The 25,880-nt window shown below is 33.5% G+C and overlaps 1 protein-coding gene and 1 pseudogene across 2 annotated transcripts; one reads left to right on the top strand and one right to left on the bottom strand.

Moving 5' to 3' along the window:
* Nucleotides 1-682: 682 nt before the first annotated feature.
* Nucleotides 683-6,484, bottom strand: LOC125828752 (sugar transporter ERD6-like 5). 2 transcript variants are annotated; one of them, XM_049508080.1, is made up of 18 exons: nucleotides 6,201-6,484; nucleotides 4,968-5,030; nucleotides 3,709-3,798; nucleotides 3,573-3,632; nucleotides 3,223-3,288; nucleotides 3,074-3,139; nucleotides 2,918-2,993; nucleotides 2,754-2,818; nucleotides 2,581-2,673; nucleotides 2,421-2,501; nucleotides 2,256-2,340; nucleotides 2,126-2,169; nucleotides 1,985-2,047; nucleotides 1,853-1,912; nucleotides 1,722-1,775; nucleotides 1,076-1,135; nucleotides 885-999; nucleotides 683-808 (listed from the first exon to the last, which is right to left on the bottom strand). In XM_049508080.1, the coding sequence occupies exons 1-18, from the start codon at nucleotides 6,327-6,329 to the stop codon at nucleotides 687-689; spliced, it is 1,392 nt and encodes a 463-aa protein (XP_049364037.1). In that variant the 5' UTR covers nucleotides 6,330-6,484; the 3' UTR covers nucleotides 683-686. The 2 variants fall into 2 exon arrangements, with proteins under 2 accessions (XP_049364037.1, XP_049364038.1); XM_049508081.1 differs by lacking the exon at nucleotides 1,076-1,135.
* Nucleotides 6,485-10,633: 4,149 nt separating this feature from the next.
* Nucleotides 10,634-25,880, top strand: part of LOC125828749 (uncharacterized) — a 43,042-nt pseudogene continuing 27,795 nt past the window's right edge.

The raw sequence follows: 25,880 nt of genomic DNA, 5'->3' as shown, positions 1-25,880 counted from the left end.
AAAATGACTCATGTCATCAAATTTGTGGCCATTTTTTCTACTCAAAAGTCATTATTTGAAATTTATTTTTTTATATCTACTTGTCTTTGTTTGATTCATCATTTTGACACGTCATCTGGGAGTGTATTACACACACTTATATATTTGGGTGATAGTAAAAACAAAAAAAAGTCAAAATGACACAGAGACTCTACATAAGGTGTCTAAAATGAACAAAATTCAGTTGAGGTGTCTAAGTGAAATTTAGTGCCAACTTTAAGGGGTCATCGATGGGTTCAACCCATAAATAAATATAGATGTTTTTTGATATTGATTTCACAAATTTAATATGCACGCAATTGGTAATATAAGAAAGTACACATCCATTATTCATAGGAACTTATACTTTATAATTTCATTTATAATTATTTGATTAATTTTTTATTTAATAATATTGACATTATTTAGAAAAAATAATGTAGTATGTGATCTGATATTAACATGCAACACATGTTCATCAAAACTAGTTATTAAAAATGGTGTAAATCTAGGACGTGTTTAATAGATGATATAGTGTTTGACTAGACAATGGGCAAGTCGAACAAACAATAAATAATTGAGAGAGTATTGACAAGACAAATAAAGGAGTACAAATTTGAAGAAACCAAATGGGCAGTAGCAATGTGTGATATAGATGATACATTTCATCATTGTAATAATGTCATTGATGCTTGAATTTCTTCTAATGTTCGTCCCTTTGTCTCAGGTACGAGTTTTGCAACAAAGAAAACAATTGAAGCACAAAAAATTGCAAATACAAAGAATACACCTGACAAGTTAAATTAATTGAGTTTTATCAAATATAATAAGAGAAGCAAGTTGAGGAAGAGAGAAGAGTGAATTACCTGCTGAACTCCATTGAAAGATGAAGTTGAAAGAATAAGTCACAATCCAGGAGCTAAACCAATTAGCTAATGTCACTAAAGTTCCACCTTGTCCCTTAATGTTAATAGGAAATATCTGAATGAATGAAGACAAAGTCAATTTCTAATTGATCTATGTCAACTCATTGCTAAAATAAATGCTTGATAAATACCTCTGACATGATAACCCATGGTGTACCACCCATGCCAGCAGAGAAACATGCAGAATATACCTGATTTAAGTTGAAAAAAATATCAAATTGAATCAGCCACCAGGAACAAACAGCCTTGAGCTCGAAGCTCAGGTGAACAATAGTAACCAAAACGCCTCCGAACAGCCGCCCCATTCACCACCGGAACCACTAAAAACCCCCAAAAACTGACCACAAAACCCAGATGGCCAGACCTCTTCCTCCTCCCGCCAACAGACCCAAAAACGCCCAATAGAAGATGAACAAATGAACAAAAATGGGTTATATTATTAGGTGGGTCGGATCGAGTTAAAATTGGATAATTTTAATTGATTTGGGGTTTTTTTATCCAATTGAGGGGCACAAATGATGAAGTTAGTAACGGTAAGGGAATAATCAACCAATAAAACAAAGTTGAGGGATATTTTTGATCCTTTTCCCTTTATATTTTGACAAGCAAGCCTAACCCACATCTTTGCTAAAAACATGAAGTAGAGCAGCATTATAAATTTTCTGTGATCAATATTGAGCATGGATATGAGCTAGTCTAAGTTAGAATATGTTACTAGGGAACGCAAAAAGCAACAACATTTTAAACCAAAAATAGGAAAGGAGCAAATTCATGTACCAGTATCCCGGTGAACACCAATGTGGCAGTAAGCTCTTTTGACTGTTGATAGTCCTGCTCATATATGCAAGTCTTTTAAGATAAAGTTACAACTCCAGTAGTACATGAATTCAGATATCACTTGGCAATACCTGAAACAGAAACCCCAACCCTACCAGAAAGCTTCCTAAGCATGCTCCAGTTGCTGTAACCTGCAAGAATTTAAGTGCTGACCTCCCAATCCAGCTATGCTATGAAGGTCGGAAAAATAGTTTAATGTGTACCATCAGAAGTGGGCGGCGTCCAGTATTATCCATCAATAGTACGCTACTAGCAGCAAAAGGAAGCTGAAACAAGATTCTCATTATTTGAACCGTCTCATGAAGGACCGACTTGTTCAAGTTACTCTAGGAAGAGTGATAAACCTGGATCATAGCCATCATTGTAGAAGAAAAACCAGTTGAACAGCCTTGTCATTGCATCGTAAATTAGGATTTTTAGCTCCTTCAAACACACTATTATTATTTACAACAACATTTGTCAATCAGGACTAACCAGCAGCTTTGAATATTGAACCAGCAAAAGATGAAATTCCATCTGTCCCCCCAAATTGTACCAGAAGCATTAAACCAACTCCGACCTAAAAATTGTAGCATACAAATACAAGTAAGAAGTTATGGCAAGTAATATATAGAACATACTTCTTTATCTGCTTCTTACAATAAGTGAATGAGCATATTTTGGGTTGAATAAATCCAGAAATCTGAACTCAGTTAGCTTCTGACTGGTCTCTGTGTAGTCCTTGAAGAAAACAAAGCAAAAACACAGGATAAAAAAAAACAACTGATGGCTATGCTAACAGAAATAGTTGAGTTGTTACTTTGATTTCATCAGCTTCTTGAGAAACATCATAGTTATCGCCTCTTAGACATCGTAAAGATGCCTCTACCTCCTTTCCTTTACCAATCTTTGCCTACAGTGCTTAAAAGAAAGCATCCTCAAGTACCCCCTTGGGTTAGCTAAAGGAAATGAAAAAATCTTGTAGAGACTCACCAACCACCTTGGGGATTCTGGAATGAAGAAAATGCAGACCACATGAATGAAGCAAGGAATAGCTCCTGAAAATTAACCAATTGCAAGCCATAAGTAAGCAATATCCTCAAACCACATAAAAATAAATTGGCATATTTTATCCTATATATCACACTGCATGTTACCAATTACAGCCAACTTGCGCCAAGTGAAGAAGTTCCCAGCAAAGAACATCACGGAAAAGGCACAAGACACAGTAAACTGCAAATTCAGCAATCTATTTCACCACATAAAAAAGGTTTGAATTCAGTAACACCCAGCTATGCATTATTTTATTTTACCGTAACAGCAGCTGTAGATCCACCTCGGATATTCTTAGGCGTTATTTCTGCTACATATATTGGTGCCTGCTTTAATTATAATGGAAATTTCATTATGTTCTAATCAAAGAGGAACATGAGAAATCCGTTGGGAAATTTACAAAGTTTACCACATAGCAATGAAGTCCAGCTCCAATTCCCATCAATAATCTTCCAGCATTGAGCCACCAAATATTCTTTAATTAAGTAGCCAAACATATTATAAATCTTGAAACTACCTTCCCTTAGACAAAAATATAGTCTCTGACTTATGATAACCAATCTTTAAGATTGTACCAACGAAATAATAATTGGAATTGTTTAGTGAGTGTACAAATGAGGAATACATGCATCAATTCTCCATAAATTAGGATGAACATGTACTAGGAGTTTAGAAAGGTCTGCGTTATCATGTGAGAATTAATAGATTCCTTTAGTCATAACTGCTAAATTTAAGAAAAGTATAATGTTTGGCACACACCTTGGCAAATATTATGGAAAGCCACCCTATGATAAAACATAACTCTAACAGCCACATTGTCTGCAATGAGGAATGCAACTTAACAAGCATAATATTTTGGAAGCCAGAGAGTATCCAAGAAAAGCAAATAACATACAACTCTTCGGCCAATAGACTCTGCTACTCTGCCACTGATTAGTGCACCAATGGCTCCTCCAAGTGTCAGTATTGAACTGAATGCTGAATACTTCAGAATGTGGTTGGAAGATAAGAATATTAGACAGTGGGGTGTAAGAACTAATTTACAGGTTAAATTCACCATTGATAAAAAATAATATTAAATACTATGTGGGCATCATTGAAAATGTTTGAAAAAACTCAAGTTGGTTTACTTGATGACACTAAATCCGATAGCTGCAACATCGGAAATGCGAATCTTAATACGGTGCTTCTAGAAACTTTCTCTGGGGTTGTGCCTCAGAATCATGTTCATGATTTATAGCATATAAAAAATGCAATATAGAGCTCCATACATTCATTAACAGACTACCAGTAGTTGAAAACATGCATATGAAGTCGCAATAAAACAATGGCTCACAAGTGGAACTCTATGGTCGGTTGAACATTTTTCAACCTTGAACCTACACTGCAATTGGTACAATCGTGGTTGGTTTCATTGATGATCACAACCCTATTTACCTCTTTCCCTTTCCTTTGCTAAAAGAGGACATAATACTTTTTGTTGCAAACACATTTTCGAGGTTAGTCATAACTGAAGGATTTAAACTCGGAGATTTATGCGGAATTATACATACCTCTTGTTATAGGATCAAGTGTTATCACCACCAATTGCCTAAGCGGTTTCTTACAAGATCACTATGGAGTCTTGTATTGTTTTTCACAACAACTACACTCTTTATCTAAGGAACTCTTTTCTTGTGTTGTTCTTGGATGACCCCAAGTCCTCCCTTTTATAGGACAAGGTTAGGACTTGTAACTCTTATTCATTCAAGAGTTACATCACCCCTTATCCTATAACTCCCACTCCATTCAAGAAACTCTTCTTCTTTTACTATAGGGAGTTATTTAGTGGAGTTGTAACTTACTTCATGAATGAAGCAAGTTACTAGTCAACCCATCAATGAGTGTATCTATTTCCAACAATAACCCATAAGAAAAAAACAAATCTTTCTCCAACTAAGGCACATACCCGTGATTTTACATATACATATCTAAATTTGTCTATTTATAAGGAAGGGGTATGAAATAGGATGGAAGAGAGAAGAGTAATGTAATAATTACTATTTGATCCATATGATACTTGTTTCCCTCGCAATATTAAAGAAAGAGTCAACAGGTGTACGACACAGAGAGTGCAAGTTTTTCCTAGTTGAAAACAATATAAAAGCTGCATACATTTGCAAGAGACAAGCCCAGATCATCCATGATCCCCGCTTCAGCTGGAGATGAATATCCGACCTACAAGTACAAAACAAATAATTTGCCGTGTTAGAAGCAGAATCATTTGTTGATTCATATCACAAAATACTCATCAATGTCTACATAAACCTGCTAGAGCCTATAAACTTAAATTATCCATGTTAATTAAAAATGTGGTTTCAGATCTCGGGATAATGCCTCTTGTTGGTGTGCCATTTTAATATTAATAAGAATATATTATATGTCACATTATATATCATGTTATGTCTATTGATGAACATTACATTTGTGCCTCTTTACTCTCATCAATTGTGGAAGAAAGTGGTCATTAGTTTTTAATAACTTATGTAATCACCAACTCTTCATTTCATCCATTATTCTATCTTTAAGTTGTAACTTATGTAACATTTGAGCCATTCATTTGGCAAATTTACTACCCACTATCTTCCTATTCATTGCAAGGAAGAATTCATCACCTATAAATAGTGTGGTCTTCCTTTGTGTTGTGATATAAGAAAAAACAAGAGAAGTACAAGAAAATATAGAGTGAAAAAGATAAGTAGTATTTTACTATGTTTACATTGAGATTAGTGTTGTAGTGAAAGAGAGAGTTGAGACAAAGAATAATATTCTAAGTCTTCAACTATATTCACTATATACAAAAGAGAATATTTATATATATATTGAAGGAAGGTGTTTTTCTTGTGGAGCTTTGGACTCTTCAACTAATCCGGAGTTGTTTGAGTTATACGACGTTGTTGGGTTGTTGTATCCTGGAGGGGACAAGCCAAGAGACATACTGCTGGATCGATGTAGATTATGCCGGAGTGAGCTTGAATCTCCTTAAAGAGAGCGAGATACCTATGCTTCAGCCTAAATATTTATTTATTCATTTTTGTTCATTTTATTTGAACTGTAATTTATTGTATTATTGGTATATTACACCAACACCTCTCAACATTTGTTAGAATGGGTCAGATTGTATATGGTGTGGCAATTAATACTGCAAATAAAGGAGGAAAGATTTTACACATGTTAACAATAGGGAACAGTATAGAGTATGGGCATGTGAAGGATTTAGGTGTTTTGCTTAAATGAGAAAAGCCAGTACTCTACAAGAAAGTGAGCTCAAGGAAGGTGGACTTTTACAAGAAAACATGGCATTCAAGTGTCTGTGTTTACAGAATTAGCTAAAGTGTGTGTACTTACAGCAAATCCATAGGATATAGAACCACAAGCAGCAGCAAATGTACTAAGTAGAAGAACAAATGTTATAGGGGTTGTAGTCTCCACTTTGCTACTGCTCCCACACAACAATTTTGATGATTCCGATTCCATCTTCTGTAATTTGACAAAAACAAAACAAATAACAATCAAACTATAATTGAAATATCACAATAAACTGCTTTACCAAACAACACAACAACTCCTACTCCTAAATCAAAGCAAACTTGGTAAAATCTACAGAGGGAAAATAACTTTCCTGCTAGAAATTAAATGGGTTGTTACAACAACTTTTCAACCATATTATTTTTATTTTCCAAACACAAGATGACACTCATTCTACTTGTCCAAAATAAACTTATATTCCCTTTTCACGGTTACCAAGTTGAGATAGACGTCATCCTTTTTTTTTTTTTTTAATGAGAATGGTCATTGGGCCCCTTTTTTTTTATTTATCACAGAAAATAAAGGGCTCAGATAGACGCATCGAATGTTCAAAAGACAAAATACAGATGTAACATAGTATGTCCACAAGAATATGTGAATGTCACAAGTACTTTGTATTATTTTTTTTGCAGAACAAGGAAATATATTACATTATCGCAAGTACTTTGTAAATGAATATTGCTCTACCAATAAGGGTTGTGGTGGAGTGATATTTATTCCTTTATTCTTAATCAAGAAGTCGTTGTTATTAGAAAGCATTTTATCCTTTAATGTGAAACTTTTCGACGGCTCTAATATGTATATCGGACACCGAATAAAAAAAAAAATTAATATCTACTCTTCAGTTTCTTTTTTCTTAAGGATTCACGTCAAATATCTAAAAAACTAATAAAATCTATAAAACTATTATGAAATAAAGATATCATATTAAAGAAATTATAAGATATGAATAAATTTGCTAAGCATTTATTGCAGGTCTTCAAACTCATAAATAAAAATATAAAGTCATGTGAATTTACCGTAGGTCATCCACATTTCTTATTTACTCCCAACAATGTTGGATTATGTCCCATGTTCCAGTCAAAGGTCATGGCCTAATCCTACTTAAAAAAAGGATTGAAATTATTCTCTTTATTTGGTTTCCAATTCTATTAGAAAAATGATTGGAATACTAATTTTATTTGAAGTTGGTTTTGACTTTGTAATGTAAAGCACAATTCTATAAATAGAGGGTATTGAGAGAATTATTCAATTGCTCATTAGTATTGTCTTTTTGAGAGATTGGAATAGTAATTTTTGAGAGAGCTTTCAACAAGAGAGAAGAGAGAAGAAAAATAGTTTTTTTGTTGCAGTCTATTTCTCCGACCAGCAACATTCATATCGTGTTTACCGATTAACTAACCGTTGGATCGGACTAAAAGTTGTACTGAGTGTTCCTGACATCTTGGTGGTTGATTTGAACGGTGAGATCGGATTTGAAGGTCAGAAAGATCCTGTTTTTTATCACGAACAATAGTTGGGTTTGGGTGGTGTTTCCTTCTTTTTTTATTTTGTATGTGTAGCTATTGTCTATTCTCTTTTGGCACTTGTTATGTAGCCATGAAGAATATTTGTAACCCCCTTATTGTTATAGTGAAGTAATTCGGATCATGTCGATCCCGTGGTGGTTACCTTCGGTTTGAAGGATTTTTTCACGTTAAACTTGGTATTTTTTATTTTTAGATTTTTGTTTTCATCTTTCCGTCACAACAATTGGTATCAGAGCCAGGTTCTCTATATGGAGGGGAATATGAACAAGATGGTAAGTTTAAACGGAAGAAACTACAACATATGGAAAAGCAAGATGAAAGATCTATTGTTCGTGAAGAAGATGCATCTTCCCGTTTTTGCTACTTATAAACCTGAGACTGTGACTGATGAAAATTGAGATTTCGAGCACCAACAATTATGTGGATATATAAGGCAATGGATTGAAGATAATGTTCGCAACTATATTGTGAATGAGACAAATGCTAAAACATTGTGGGAAAAGTTGGAGACACTTTACACTTTAAAAATTGGCAATAACAAGTTGTTCTTTCTAAAGAAATTGATGACCGTTAAATACAAGGATGACAGTCATATTCTTGATCATATAAATGATTTTCAAGGTGTTCTTGATCAACTATCAGGAATCAGTGTTAATTTTGATGACGAAATATAAGGACTTTGGCTTCTTAATACTCTACCGAATTCTTGGGAAACTCTTCGTGTCTCTTTAACAAATTCTGCTCCTGGTGGTAAGGTGACTATGGAATTTGCAAAAGGTGGTGTGTTGAATGAAGAAGTTAGAAGAAAATCTCAAGGTACATCCTCACATTCAAATATTTTGTATACAGAAGATCAAGGGAGAGATAAGACAAAAGGACCGACAAGTAGAGGTAAAAGCAAAATCAAGTCAAGATTCAAGAATCAAAATATTATATGCCATCATTGTGGAAAGAAAGGACATATTAGAAGATTTTGCAAACTGTTGAAGCAAGATCTTAAAGAAGGGAAGAAAGAAGAAAATAACAGAAACATTGTTGTTGTTGTTGTTGTCCGAGATGATCTTCTCTTCGCTTGTGATAGAGATGTCATCAATTTTGTATCTCAAGATACAAGTTGGATAGTAGATTCTGGACCTACATCACATGTCACACCAAGAAAAGACTTATTTCTATCTTATACTTCTGTTAACTCTAGGTGTTAAAAATGGATAATGCTAGTGAGGTAAATGTGTTTGGTGTTGGCATTGTTTGTTTGAAAACCAATAATGATACATTTGATCTATGTAGGACAACTAGATGATGATGGCTATCATAATGACTTGTTAAATGTCCAATGGAAGCTCACCAAAGGCTCATTAATTGTAGCTCGAGGAAGAAAGCATTCAAATTTATATGTGACACAAGGATCGATTCTTGGTGACTATAATTTTGATGGAAAGTGACTTTATCAAATTGTGGCACAAAAGGCTTAGTCATATGAGCGAGAGAGGGATCACCTCTTTGGCTAAGAAGAATTTGCTTGCTGGTGTGAAAAAAGCAGAGGTGAAAAGATGTGTTCATTTCTTATTTGGGAACAAAAAATAGTTTCTTTTCACAGTCATCCTCATTCAAGAAAGTCTGAGTCACTAGAGCTAGTACACTCTGATTTGTATGGTTTTTTTAAAGTGAAGTCAAAAGGTGGTGCACTTTATTTTGCAACTTTCATTGATGATCATTCTCGTAAGATTTGGGTATATCCTTTAAAATCCAAAGATCAAGTACTTTATGTGTTTAAGGAGTTTCAAGCCTTATCTGAAAGAAAAATGGGAAAGAAATTGAAATGTATTCGCACTGATGATGGTGGTGAGTATATTGGTCCCTTTAATAACTACTGCAAATCGCAAGGAATTCGTGATCAGAAAACTCCTCCAAAGACTCATCAATTAAATGGCTTAGCAGAAAGGATGAACAAAACTTTAGTTGAGAGAGTTAGATGTATGCTTTCAGAGGCTAAACTTTCAAATTCATTTTAGGCTGAAGAACTTAACATTATTGCTTATGTTATCAATTTATCTCCTGTTGCTTTTGATGGTGATGTTCCAAATAGAGTTTGGTTTGCTAAGGATGTTTCTTATGATCACTTGAAAGTGTTTGGGTGTAAAGCTTATGTGCATGTTCCAAAAGATGAGAGGTCAAAATTGGATGTTAAAACTAAGCAGTGCATCTTCATTGGTTATGGTCAAGATGAGTTTAGATATCAATTTTATGATCCAGTGGATAAGAAGCTCATTAGAAGTCGTGATGTTATGTTCTTTGAAGATCAAACTATTGAAGATATTGACAAGGCTGAGAAACCAGATTCTCAGATTGATGAGAGCTTAATTGATGTTGATCCAGTTCCTATTATTGATACATCTTTTGCATATGAAGGAACCCAAGATAATGATGCAGATAATGATCAGGGTGTAGAACCTATAGATTTTCCTATTGATGATGTTGTGGTTGATCATCAACCAATTTGTCTTGAGATAATCACTTCGGATGCTCCAGAAACCTCTTGTAGAAGATCCACTATAGAGAAGCGAAGCTCAACACGTTATTCTCCTAATGAGTATATCCTTTTGATTGACATGAGAGAACCTGAAGGTTATGATAAAGTCATGCTAGATACTCATAGAGATAGGTGGTAGAAGTCATGGAAGACGAGATAAAGTCACTTCATGATAATGACACATATGAGCTAGTGGAGTTATTGAAAGGTAAGAAAGCTTTAACAAATACATGGATAAATTAAAGCAAGAGCAACACACATCTACACCTAGATACAAGGCTAGGTTAGTTGTCAAAGGTTTTGGTCAAAGAAATGGAATTGACTATGATGAAAATTTTTCTCCTGTTGTGAAAATGTCCTTTATTCGTATGGTTCTAGGCTTAGCCGCAAGTCTAGATTTAGAGGTTTAGCAGATGGATGTCAAGACTGCTTTTCTTCATGGTGATTTAGAAGAGGAGATCTACATCAAGCAACCTAAAGGCTTCATAGTTAAAGGAAAAGGAAACCATGTTTGCAAATTGAGAAAGAGCTTGTATGGCTTGAAACAATCTCCAAGGTAGTGGTACTTGAAGTTTGAATCTGTCATTGAAAATTAGGGATACATGAAAACTTTTTCAGATCATTGTGTATATATTCTTTCAGAAGTTCTCTGATGATGATTTTATTGTCTTACTACTTTATGTGGATGATATGCTCATTGTTGGCAAAAATAAATCTAGAATTGCAGTCCTTAATAAGGACTTGAGCAAATCGTTGGCGATGAAGGACTTGGGGCCAACAAAGAAGATCTTAGGCATACAAATTCATCGAGATTGACAAAAGGAGTTATCACTATCCCAGAAGAAGTATATTGAGAAAGTACTCAAGAGGTTCAACATGAAAGAGACAAAAGTGGTTAGTACACCTCTTGCTAAACACTTTAAGTTGAGTACAACCCAGAGTCCATCTACTAATGAAGAGAAGAATGAGATGTCATGTATTCCATACTCTTCTATGATTGGTAGTTTGATGTATGCTATGGTTTGCATTAGAATAAATATTGCACATGTTGTTGGCACCGTTAGCAGATTTCTTTCCAATCCTGGAAAAGAACATTCGGCTGCAGTGAAATGGATATTAAGATATTTGAAGGGTACTTCAAATATGGAGTTGTGCTTTGGTAGTGGCAAGACAACTTGTATGCTACACAAACTCTGATTTGGGAGGAAACCTTGACAATTCAAAATCCACTTCTGATTATTTGATCACTTTTGGAGGGGGAGCTATTTCTTGGCAATCAAGACTACATAAGTGCATAGCTCTATCTACCACAGAAGCTGAATATATTGCCATCACTGAAGGAGCCAAATAATTGCTTTGGATGAAGGAGTTTATCAAAGATCTTGATTTTGAACAATCAAAGTTTGTCTTATTTTGTGATAATCAAAGTGCTATTTATCTCACCAAGCACTCTACCTTTCATTCTAAGTCCAAGCATATTAGTAAAAAGTATCATTGGATTAGAATGGCCCTGGAAGAGAAATTATTTGAGGTTCAGAAGATACACATAGATGACAATCCTTTAGATATGCTTACAAAGTGGTGATCTTAGACAAGCATGAGTTTTGTAGAAGTGCGGCATACATGAATCCTGCACAAGAGTTCCTCCACTTGAAGTCCATTTGGCCCCTTGGCTGGAGGGGGAGTTTGTTGGGCTATGACCCATGTTCCAGATAAAGGCCCATGGCCTAATCCTACTTGAAAAAGGATTGGAATTATTCAATTTATTTGGTTTCCAATTCTATTAGGAAAATGATTGGAATATTAATTCTATTTGGAGTTGGTTTTGGCTTTGTAAGAAAAAGCACAACTCTATAAATAGAGGAGGGTCTTGAGATAATTATTCAATTTATCATTAGTATTATCTTTGAAAGATTAGGACATAAGAGAGGTGTTTGAGAGAGCTTTCAACAAGAGAGAAGAGATAAGAAAAAGTGTTCTTTTGCTGTAGCCTTTTTCTCCTATCAACAACATTCAGATCGCATTTCCTGATTAACTAACGGTTGGATCGGGCTGAAATTTTGACTGAATGTTCCTGACATCTTGGTGGTTGATTTGAATGGTGGAGGTCAGATTCAGAGGTCAGAAAGATCTTGTTTTAGGTCCCGAACAATAGCTGGGTTTGGGTGGTGTTTCCTTCTATTTATCTTTTGTTGGTGTAGCTATTGTTTATTCTCTTTTGTAACTTGTTGTGTAGCCATTGGAAGAATATTTGTAAACCTCTTATTGTTATAGTGAAGCAATTCAGATTTTGTCGATCCCATGGTGGTTACCTTCGATCTGATGGATTTTTTCACGTTAAACTAGATGTTCTTTATTTTTAGATTTTCGTTTTCATCTTTCCCTCACAACAATAATACTTTTTCACTATTGGCTTTACAGACTTTTTAAGAAACTATAAATAGAAGGGTAATTTTACTATATCACTCTTTGAATTTAATAACTACAATGTCTTGAAAAATGTAATAGGAAAATGACTATAATTAACGGTAAGGGTAAATTAGGAACTAAGGGTAAAATTGTCCATTGTTTTCATACAATGGACAAGTATTGTTAGACATCTCAAAATAGTACTCCATAGTGAAAAATTAATGTTGGACGGAAGGAGTATTTATAACATTCCTCTTTGGATGTCCATGTACAAAGAAATTTTGGAAGAAGAAAGAGTCTACATAGTTATTCTTAATTATATGCATTATTTTTTGTCTCGTTAAAAACCTTATCAGAAAAAATCATGTGGGACAAAATTCATGTTTAAGGAAAAAAAAGTGCAGCGCCTATTTACTCCCCCAAATAAAAACATCACTTAATATCTCAAAGTCGACGCATTCTAAATTTTGTTAAATATCTAAAAGACTAATAAAATCTATAAAATTGTTATGAAATAAAGATAGTACTCTTTTCATCTCTATTTGCTTGTCAAATATAATTTCATTTGATTTCCCTTTTTGCTTGTCATTTTTTATAAATCAAAGAGAAACAATTTTCTCTTTATATTATACCCTCAATTTATTAATATTGAGTTATTGTCTTTGGAAAATGTAGTGAATAAAATATATTTGGGACACTAACAATAAGTAGAGTTAACATGATAAACTCACTGCACCAATAATTATTTTCTTAATAGGTGTGTAAGTCAAAATTTGATAAATAAAAATGGATGGAGGAGATTTTAGACCGTCAAGTGCCGAAGTTGAGAAATAAAGAAGTTGCTTCTATGAAAGCTCTTTGGAAGAATCAACTAATTGAGGGTGCTACTTGGGAGGCCGAAGCCAATATGATGTCCAAGTATCCTCATCTTTTTCCCTTAGCCCCTATTCTAACTTGAGGTATTAGTTCGTCATGGTTCATTTATTCATATTCTCGTGTCTTAGTCATTGTCATGTTTCCAAATGCATGCATGTTCATGAAAAACTCGATTTTTATCTTATAATTTAGCTTGTAGTGATTTCTCCTTGTTTATGTGCATTATGATGAGATTTTCATTCTTGTTGGGTTGTTATTTTCTCTCCTACTCTATTCATACTATCTTGAGTCCCATTTTAGGGGGAGATATTGTAACACCTCAAAAATTGAAAGGTTGAATTATAAGGGAAAAGTCCCATTTTGACGCTAAACTAGTGATCTACGAGTCCTATCTTGTCACGACCCGAGCCTACACCCTGGACGTGGCCGGCACTCGAAGACCATTGCTGGTCCCCAAGCGAACCCTCATCCTGGCTGACTACAAGCGGAAAACTGATTCAACCATACAAAGCTTAAAAACTTAAATAAAAGTTCATAAAACTTAAATACAAACTTTAAGTCCAAACAAATCTCTGTATAATAAAATGTATACAACTCGCCATAAAAAGACAACTTTAGTCTTTAAAACATTTAATAAAATAAATGATACAGACTTCTCAACTATACTGACTATCTATGAAACCTCTAACTGATAAAGATGGAAGTCAGGACAAGACCCACGCCATCCTAACAACTGATATAACTGAAAGGTAAATGAAATCCTCCGAAAGCAAGGAGGCTCACCATAGCTAACTCGAACTCTCGGATGTATCAACGAAGCTCCTGTTGATGATCTTGAATACCTGTGTCTGCATCATGAGAAGATGTAGGCCAAATGGCTCAGTACGTGGAATGTACGAGCATGTAAGAGGAATTCTAAAACATAAACATAAGCTTGAAACTTGATAGAAATGAAACATACTTACCTCTTCTCAAACTTACTCAACTCAAGGAATACTCAAGGGTACTCAAAACTACTCAAACTTACTCAACTCAGAAGTACTCAAGGATAAGATACTCAACTCCGAGATTAGATACTCAACTCAAGGATATGATATTCGACTCAAAGATATGATATTCGACTCTGGATACTCAACTCTGGATACTCAACTTTGAATACTCAACTAAATATGACTGAACTCATTTCAATATAAAGCAATTTAAAACAAGTGCAATATAAAGAAACAAACTGTTTAAAAACATGCTGTCAAATCTGTGTGTATGCAAGGATACAACATAACTCTGAAATGTATATAAAAATACAATAAACTGATGTATATAAAAATACAATAACTTCTGTGGGAGTTTCTCTAACCGACAACCATCACATAAGAGCTATAGTGATGATACAACGATCTACCTCACGCTGCCAGCGCATCCTATACCCGGCCAAAGGTATAGAACCTGAACTGCCTAATGGATCCACTAGTCTATTTAGAAAAAGGTTCATCTAAAAAGTATGACCCTTTTCTACCCATGGTGGCTACATGGTTTATGGAGGCTGTGAGTTGTCTGAACTCTCCCCCATGTCGGTGCTCAATACTACTCCCAAAAATATACTAGCTCTTATGTTTTAAAAACATACTTCTTTCTGCTGATTTGAGATAATTGCTCAAAAACTTTGCTCAAAGGCTATCTTGGAAATCTCAGTTTCCCTGCTTGCTTCATTTAGAAAGCTATTACTCTTTTCTGAAAACTAGCCCAAAGACCCTTTGGAAATCTCAGTTTCCGTTCTTATTTAAATGTGAAAACATTTATAAACTCTTTGGGAATACTTAGTCCCCATATACTTTTGAAGAAAAGGACTTCAAACTTTACTCTTTACTCTTTACTGAACTCAAAACTTAAGTCTTAAAACAAAGTTAAAACGTTTGTAAAAGACTTCTTAAAATGTGGTTCATACCAAATTATGGACATGAACTACTCAATGCAAGGTTTTCAATAACCATAGATAGAACTCAAATACTTGGAACTCAAGAACTTCAATGATACTACTAATTTCAAGAATGCTCAACTCAAAGGGTTTGTGCGGAATTATGAGCATGAACGACTCAACTCAAGGACTTAAAGATATTTCTCTTCTCAAGACTGCTCGACTTATAGGATTCATGCGGAATTATGGGCATGAACAATTCAACTCAAAGACTTTATGGGTAACATGTAATAGTCCCATGCTTAGAAATATAATCTCAAAGGGGATTAGGAACTCAATACTCAAGACTTAGAACTTGAAGATAATACTCCTCTCAAAGATACTCAACTTCTGGAGTTCATGCGGAATTTATGGGCATGAACGACTTGACTCGTAGGTCTACATAACATTATGAAACTCATGTATGTGTCTCTTCTCATTCTCTGACTTACTTTCTCAAAACTTAGTTCAAATCAATAGTTGATCTCAAAGGATTCACAATTGAACTCAAAGGCTTCCTTGAACTCTACTCTTAACTCTCTCTTGAATTTGAATTATGAATTCAAGAGTTATGATTCATGATATGAAGGATCTCAATAACAATATAGCTATTCGATAATTAGGAATAGAACTTTTAAAAGAAATATGAATTCAAGAACTCAAAATTAACTTATCTCAAGAATACTCAAATCTAGGGAAAATATCCTAGATTACTCTTTTACTAATCTGAAAGTAGATGTAGGGAGTGAGGATGAACTAGTCCAACACTATGATAGCCTTACATACCTAGAAGAACAAGATTCTTGAAGAATCTTGAAGAAGAACTTGATTAGAAGCCTTGAAACCCTAGCTTGAAGGTAAACAATCAAGAAAACCTTTCTTGAGATTTTTGAATTAGTTTCTTGAAATCTCTATGGCCAAGAATTATGATTTTCATTAGTGAAGATGAAAATCTGATTGTTTTGAGCCTTTTATTAGTCAATAATTTCATTTATGGTTTCTTGGAGGTAAAAAGACAAAAATGACTCTTTTTAATATTTTCCCGTCGGCTAATTCGTAACAGCACTGTATAGGTTACTAAAATAGTCATAACTTTTTACTCAGATATTGGATTGACGTGAAACTGGTGGGGTTGGAAAGTAGATTCAATGACCTTTAATTGGATAGGTTATGTCTCACGTAACTCTTAATATTCTAAGAGATATGGTCGTTTAAAGTTGACCTAAGCAGAATCTTACTTCAAAACTTAATGAAACTTCAAGAACACTTGTCAAGAACTCATCAAGAACTTAAATCCTTAAATTTCAAGAACGAAATTACGCTGAATAAATCATGATTGGCATGTGGGTGAAAGAACCCAACACTATGGAAGCTTACATACCTCTTAGGGCTTAATCCCATGGTGACAATCCGCAACAACTCTCAAGCATCTCGATGAGCGCTTCGATCCTCTCCTCTTTTCTCTTCTTCTTTTCTCTTCATGAACTCTCAACTAAAACCCTAGGCGTATTTTAGGATTATAAAACTGAACCTAATAGGATTAGACCCTTAAAATATTACTAAAAACGAATTAAATTTGGTTGGGTAAGGAAAAGACCAAAATACCCCTCTTTATTTTCGGCTAACTTTCCTTAACTGGACAGCCTATCTTCAAAAGGCCATATCTCACTCATCCGACCTCGAAACTTAGCAAACTCGGTGGCGTTGGAAAGATAATGCAAAGGTCTTTCCTACGGTACCTAGTAGCACACCTAAATCATCCTGAGATAGGAGTTATGGTTGTTTGAAGTCGACCAAAAACTCATAGTTAAGCATAACTTGCAAAATTTCAGATTTTTGCTATTTCCAATTTAGTTTCTTTTTCGAACTCAAGGTGCTATATCTAGTGAACTTAACACTTAAGAAATTTTAATTCCTTTGTAAAATCCTACTCACAACGACGGATGGTTCAAGTCTTAGTTCGAAAAATTTTCAGGGGTGTTACATATCTATGGGTTGTAGGAAGTTATACGGATCGTAGAAGAGAAATTGTAGGACTTGGGTTGAGTTTTGGAATTTTCAAGTCCTAGTAAGTTAACCTACGAGTGGACAAGACGGGTCCTTGTTGGTTCTATGGATCGTAGATGGGTTCCGTAGAAGGGTTCCTGAATAGTGAAATTTTGTTCTTGAACTTGGGTTCTACGAGCCCTAGAAAATTAGATGGACCGTAGTGTTTCTCTTATCCGTCTATTGATGGGTAGAGTTGCTCATGTTGAGGATGGTAAGAAAGAGTTAGTTCGTGATGTTCATAAGTTGGCCCGATTGGGTGTTCGCTTGGTTGATTCTAATGAAGTCGGTGTAATTGTTCAGAATCGTTTCTTATATTGGATGTGAAGGCTAAGCAAGATCTTGATTTGGTATTAGTTGATTTGAAGAAGTTGATTTCCAAAAAAATCCATTAAGGCTTTCTCCCAAGGGGGATATGGTATCCTTCGGTACCAAGATCGATTATGTGTTCCGAATCTTGGTGAATTGAAATATCAGATTTTGACAAAAGCTCATAGTTCTCGATATTCTATTCACCTAGGAGCCACCAAGATGTATCGTCATTTGCGGAAATTCTATTGGTGGAATGGAATGAAGAAGTATATTGCGAAATTTATGGCTAAAAGTATGAATTGTCAATAAATGAAAGTTGAGCTTCAAAAACCCGGTGGTTTGGCTCAAGATGTTTGTATTCCTACGTAGAAGTGAGAAGATTTGATTATGGACTTCATTTATGGTTTACCTCATACTCATCGTCAGTTTGACTCGATTTGGATTATTGTGGACCGAATGATGAAATTGTCTCACTTTCTTTCCGTAAAGACTTTTGTTTCAGTTGAAGAGTACACCAAGCTTTATATTTGAGATGTGGTAAGGTTGCATGGGGTGCCTTTATTCATTATCTCCGATCAAGGTACTTAGTTTACATATGAGTTTGGAGGTCCTTTAAGAAAGGTCTTGGTACTCAAGTAAATCTTAGCACGACTTTTCATCCTCAGACCAATGGGCAAGCCGAACATACTATTCAGACTTTGGAAGATATGTTAAGAGCTTGTGTGATTGATTTGAAGGATAATTGGGATGATCATTTTCCTTTAATAAAGTTTTCTTATAATAATAGTTATCACTTAAGTATCCAAATGGCTCTATATGAGGCTTTTTATGGTAGGAGGTGTAGGTCACTTATTGATTGATTTGAAGTTGGTGAGGTCTCTTTGATAGACCCCGAGTTGGTGCATGAGGCTATGGAAAAGGTTTGACTTATTAGTAAAAGGCTTCAAATGGCTCAAAGTCGACAAAGTCTTATGCCGATGTTAGAAGAAGAGAGTCTGATTTGATGTTGATGATTGGGTTTACTTGAAAATTTCACCTAAAAGGGTGTGATGAGGTTTAGAAAAAAAAAAGGGAAGCTTAGTCCCCGTTATATAGGTCCATATCAGATTTTGAGACGTATTGATAAGGTTACTTATGAATTGGAGTTACCTAATGATTTAGCATCAACTCATATAGTATTTCATGTCTCTTTGTTAAAGAAGTGATAAAAATGAGGGGCAATTGAAAGAAATAAGAAAACATATGTGAAATTATCAAAATCCATTTGAATTTATGTGCAACAAAGGACTTTATACCCTCACCTCTCAATTGAATTCGATCAATTAACAATAACTCAATCTCAATCAAAAACGAGAAAACCAAATTGAATCCACAAAGAGGATAAATCGATGATTGATTAAGCTAGAAAAAGTTAACACAAGCAATATCAGGAATCCACCGTTATCGCTAAATTACAATTATCAACTATGAAGTACACCAATGCTAGGCTACACTTAGAAACTACAAGCTTCAAAGCTTTCAAATATTCTGTTAGTCATAATCTTCATGATCTCAGTATTCTAAAATAGCAAAAGACTACTATTTATACTAGGGAAATAAATAAGACATTTTCTTTACAATTTTATCCTTGATGAGATAAGAGTCTTGTTTGATTGTCATCTTTTGTGAATTCTTGAATTTATGAGATGGTGATTTTCACCCTTGACCTCTTTCTTCTTTCTCTTCACTTTGATGGACCAAAATTATGTCTTCATTTGGTGTCCATCAAGCTCTTCTAAAGCTTTCATATGATCTATGCTATCTATGTCGTTATCATCATCCCCTTCTTGAAAAGGATTCATCCTCGAATCCAAACCTTGCAAAAACATAAGAAGGATAAGCAACCAAGATATCCTCATATCATGAGGGTTATGACAATGGTTAGCACAAAAGGCATTACACCAAAGAGACTCGATCTCAAGGAACAACCATTTATCCTCTATTATCATGGTTATTTAGCCCATAGATGGAACTTAAGGAACTGGCTATCTCTCACATCTAAAGGATAATACCACCCCAAAGATGGCACTGCTACAAGCTCTAATACTCCCAACATTCACCGGGTCAACATGATAGAAGGTCCACATTGTTACGACCTAATTTCGAAAACTAAGTTTCAAAATCATTTCATAACTTGATTATTTGTTAATTTTCGAAAAAATAAGAGTCACTAGTTAATTTTTAGGAAAAAATTAAGAAACCATTTAAAAGGGAATTTTGAAAGGAAACATTTTAAATAAATAGAGTTAGGGTAAGGGTTCAAACAATCCTCTAAGGAAGGTGTTAAGCACCTTAAAGGATCCGCTAACATGCATTTGACCAATGAATTTTAAACTTGGCTAATTTCTAAGAGAAACTTTAAATTACTTGAAAAATCTCATTTTTTTAATAATATAAATAAATAAATAAATAAGGAAACTTTTGATACTTATACATTCATATTATCCCAAATAATGAAAAGTGCCAAAATATAATTTTAACTTTAACAATTTATTCGAGTTAAGTTTTGAGTCAAATAATCGACACAATCACTTAGACGTGAATTTAGAAGCTAAATACTAACTATGAAAGAATATGAATAATTTTCAAGTTAGTCTATAAGCTTAAGTTGCCTAACTTAAAATGATTATGAAAATTTAAATACTTGAAGCTAAATGAGTAACAAAATAGTGAAATAAAGGCCTCCCAAGGGTAGGGTTCATCTAAGTTAATTAAGATTTAAACATGGAAAAATAACTTAAATACACAACTTTAAGTTCCTTATTGTCTATTTTTCCCTACTTTTTAATTTTTTTTTACTTAAATCCCTTATTTCACTTAAATATCAAATCTGCCAGATACATGATTGACTTTTACATCCCACGTTTCACCACTCCCTATGTCACTCCTTTTTTTTCTCCCTAAATTCACTCCAATATCTTTTCAGTTACAAATCATTATCCCAAATTGATTTTCAAAAAATTTCTCTCTCAATCTAAAAAATTTTCAAACTTCATCTTTTCCGTCCTCTTTCCCAAAGTCTGTCATTGTAATTTTCAGGGATAAAGGTCTGAAAAATACCCCAACTTTGGTCGGATTTGTTGTTGCTATACTAAACTTTCATGAGGATCTATTACCTCCCTAGACTATTTAATACCATATTTTAAACATATATATTTACCATGGACATAAAAAATAATGCAAAATTATAAATAGTAATGTGTCCACGCGGGCATATATATACCTTTAAAATACACTATTAAATAGTTCAGGGGGTAAAAAATATAGTATTAAATAGTCTAGGGAGGTAATAGGTCCTTATGAAAGTTTAGTATCGCAACAACAAATCCGACCAAAGTTGGGGTATTTTTCAAACTCTTATCCCTAATTTTCATCTTCTTCCTTCCATTTTTATTTTGTTTCAGTTTTTTCTTCTTGATACATATGGATCCAGATCCTACATCAAATCTTTCTAATACTAATCGAACAATAAACGACTCTAATGATGAAAATTGGACCGAAATTAGATAAAAAAGTTTGCATGACCCATTAAATTTGATGAATCAGTCGACCAAAGATGTGCCAGAATCGTCTAAACCAAAGGTTGCAAAACAAACCCCAAAAGGGGAAGATAAACAGCACCCACTATTTCCAGACCTTCATTGCCTAGAGTATGTGTTTTTAATATTTATTAAAATTGTTTGTGATTTGTATTGAGTTTGCTATCTTAGACTGAAATTGACTGATACATTAATTAGATGTGTTATATTGTCTATTGGGTTAAATCATGATACATACAAAAACCCAATCTTAGTTTGATACATACTGATTTGAGATTTAGTTGACACTTATAAAACCCTTGTATTATATGTGTATCTAAAAAAATGATACATGACAAACCCCAATATGAAAAAAATATTTGTCAAATTTAACAAAAAAGTTGTTGATGTATCAGACAGGGCATCCTTTTGTATAATGTATCAAGTTTTATAATACGACTCTGTTGAAGTCTGGTAGCATGTATTTTTCTATGTATCAACTTGTTTTTATTATGTTCATTACTTGTTGTGTAGTGTGATTTGGTGTTTTTATTTATGTATCATAAGATATCATTATAAATAGTATAATTTTCCTTTTCATTTTGCAGTCAATCAAATATGTTATAAAAAGAGTACCATTAATAATGTATCATATAGGGCATCCTTCTGTATAATGTATCAAGTTTTATAATACGATTCTGTTGAAGTCTGGTAGCATGTATTTTTCTATGTATCAACTTGTTTTTATTATGTATCATTACTTGTTGTGTAGTGTGATTTGGTGTTTTTATGTATGTATGATAAGATATTATTATAAATAGTATAATTTTCTTTTTCATTTTGCAGTCAATCAAATATGTTATAAAAAAGGTACCAACACATGCCATAAGGTTTGGTGTCCCTTTTAGCACAATTTTTTTGGAGGAGTTCCAGAAGTCTATAGGGGATGATGTAATTGACCTGTTCAGAGCTACAATTTTTGGACCCTATTTAGACATTCCTAAATGTAATTTTCAGGATCAAATCAGTAAATGTTTGTTGTTGTTAGAATTGGAACAAGGAAACTCAAAGGTGTTGCATATTAGGCATGCAAACAGGGGTATCTTGAAATTTGGTATCAAAGAATTTACAATAATAACAAGTCTTAAATGTAAAGGTAATACCAAAGACTTTGAATATCCAGAATCAACTCCCTGTAGGCTATTCCAAAAATATTTTCCTGGTGCAGTTAATAGTATAAGCAAGAATCATCTAGTCCAACGATTTCTGATGGGAAACTGGGAGAACAATCAGGATACATTCCAGATGGCTATAATGTACTTTCTCCATACATTCATTTTGGCTCAAACTGGTGATTCTTCAATATCTATTAACGAATTCTTAATGGTTGATGATGGTAGATATCAAGTTTATCCTTGGAGACAGATTGCATTCACAAAGCTCATGGATTCACTCCGACAGGATTTCAATCTTAGCAAACAGTTGTATCGGTTGTATGAAATGCCTTATGCACTTAACTTATGGACATACAAATGTGCATCCCAGTTAAATCCTGAAATTGCTGTCAAAGAACGGGATGTCATCCCTAGAATTTGCAATTGGAGGGTTGTGGCTTTAAAGACAAAGTATGAAATGCTTATGTCTAGCATTTTTCAAGAGGTAACATTGAATCCCATTTTATATTACATTTCATACATAATTAAGTATATAGTTGTAAGGTTGCAAGTTTGTCATTTTAAAATCATTTTTTTCTGTGTTAGGATACATAATTTTGTGTCTTAGAGCCTGTTTGGATGGGCTTTTAAGCTGGTCAAACTGGCTTAAAAGTCAGTTTTTGATTTATTAGAGTGTTTGACAATTATCAAAGTAATTTATTTTAAGTCAAAAATGACTTATTTTAAGCAAAAGTTAAAAGCTAGGTGAGGGGTGTTTTTTTTTTTTCAACTTAAAAACCATTTTATGTTGACCAAGTATATTACCTTTTTGCCCCTAATTCTTTTATACAATTTCCAAATTGCCCATATTGAATTAAACCTAACATATTATTATTATTATTATTATTATTATTATTATTATTATTATAAGACTCTTAGAAATCCACAAGGAATTATTCCCTATAGTGATTTTACTTATGGAAAGCTTATTGGGGCTTGTACGCAAGAAGGCATAAATTTGTGCAATGAGTTAAAACTCTCATGACAGCTTAAGATGGATAAGCTTAGAGTAAAGTCTCAATTAGGAGATTTTTGTACTCAATTCGGTTTACCGGATGCTTCAAAAATCACCAACCGAGAAACTTCTAAATCAGAATATCATAGATCTCATCATAAGAAAAGAAGATCTAGAAGAAGGACTAGAGAAGAAATAGATGAGCGTAGGGCTCATTGTAAATCTCATAGATTTACCAACAATAGGTCCAGGCGAAATCTTGATAAGATTAAGTGTTATAAATGTGGATAATTTGGGCATATAACTCCAAATTGTAAGCTGGAAAAGCTTAAGACTCTAGAACTTGATGATGATATTCAAGACAAGATTTATAGTTTTATATATACTTCTGGTTCTGAATCAGATTATAATGATTCTGAAGCAAGTTATGCAACAGAGGATGAGCAACCTGAGCCTTCTAAGGTTCATCAAGATTCGAATGATGCTTGCAAATGTCATAGTGATATTTGTCACTGCGAACATGATGAATTTTACAAGCTGCAATCTCAGTTCGAAGACATGAATTTGTTCATTATCACTGCAGACAATGTGATAGAACTTCTAAAAGAAGTTACCGATAATACTCTTCGTGAAAAGATCATTCAATTGGCTACTAGTAAAACTAGCTCTTCAACTAGTATTCCTAGTAATAAAAAGGTTAAAGATGAGTTTAATTATTCTGCTCCTTACTCCTTGTCTGAAGTTCATAATAGACTCTCTTCTAAATAAACAATGATTATTCGTGATACCTCTTTTGATGATTTAAAAGGAGAAATTGAACATTTGAAAGAAGAAATTAAATTTCTTAAACAAAATTATATTATTTAAGATCACCGTCTTACTCAGATTGAGTCTGCTAATAGCAAAGGAAAAAATAAGGTTGATGAATCTACTGCTGAACAAAATACTCTTGCCAACACTTTGAATATTGATCCGAAACAAAATATGTTTTTAGGATTGATGCAAATTGTTACAGCTCATAAATGGTATGTTAAATGTACTATATTAATTGATAATACTTTTTCCATAACTAAAATTGCTATGATTGATATTGGCGCTGATATGAGTTGCATTCAAGAAGGTTTAGTATCTACTAAATATTTTGAAAAAACAACTCATACGGTTAAATCTGCATCTGGTCATGCTTTAGATATAAAGTATAAATTATCTAATACTCGTATTTGCCAGAATAAAGTTTGTATTCCCCACTTCTTTTTCTTGGTAAAAAATCAGTTATATCCTCCCATTATTCTTAGAACTTCGTTTATAAATGCAATCTATCCTTTTACTAATATAAACGCTACAGGATTTTCGGCTACTTATAAAAATCAAGATATTAGTTATAATTTTATCACTGAACCTATTTCTCTAGATATTAATGCTTTAATTGAAATGAAACAAAAGCATGTCGATTATTTACAACTTGAGTATGTAGTATGAATATATTCGATACTTTGAAATTCACTAAAATACAGGAAAATATTAAACTCATTTCTGAACAAATGGCCTTTGATATTTGTGCTGATCATCCTAGTGTTTTTTGGAATCGGAAAAAGCATATTGTAACTCTTCCATATGAAGATAATTTCTCTTAGGAAAATATTCCTACCAAATCTCGTCCATGCCAGATGAATACCGAATTGGTCGAATTCTGCAAAAAGAAAATTGATAATTTATTGCAAAAAGGTTTAATAAAATCTTCCAAGTCACCCTGGTCTTGTACTGCATTTTATGTTAATAATGCAGCAGAAAAACAACGAGGTGTTCCCAGGTTAGTAATTAATTATAAACCTTTAAATAAAATTTTAAAATGGATTAGGTATCCTATTCCAAACAAAAGGGATTTTTTATCAAGACTATATGATGCTAATATCTTTTCAAAATTTGATTTAAAATCTGGATATTGGCAAATCCAAATATTTAAAGACCATTCTTATATAATGGCATTTAATGTTCCGTTTGGACAATACGAATAGAATGTAATGCCATTTGGTTTAAAAAATGCTCCCTCGGAATTTCAAAAGATTATGAATGATATTTTTAATCCTTATTTGAATTTCATCATAGTTTACATTGATGATATTTTGGTATACTCAAAGTCTCTTGGAATGCATATTAAGCATCTAGACATTTTTAAGAAAATAGTTATTCAAAATGGTTTGGTCATATCTAAACCTAAAATGAGTCTTTTTCAAATAAAAGTTAGATTTTTGGGTCATTTGATTTGTCAAGGAAATATGACTCATATTCAGCGATATATTGAATTCGTATCAAAATTCCCTAATATTATTACATATAGGA

Source organism: Solanum verrucosum, unplaced genomic scaffold (genome assembly GCF_900185275.1).
Source record: "Solanum verrucosum unplaced genomic scaffold, falcon-dt-bn FXZP01000021.1, whole genome shotgun sequence".
Classification (NCBI taxonomy): Eukaryota; Viridiplantae; Streptophyta; class Magnoliopsida; order Solanales; family Solanaceae; genus Solanum; species Solanum verrucosum.
Note: the sequence above shows the minus strand (reverse complement) of the source record. Positions and strands in the feature narration are given on the sequence as shown.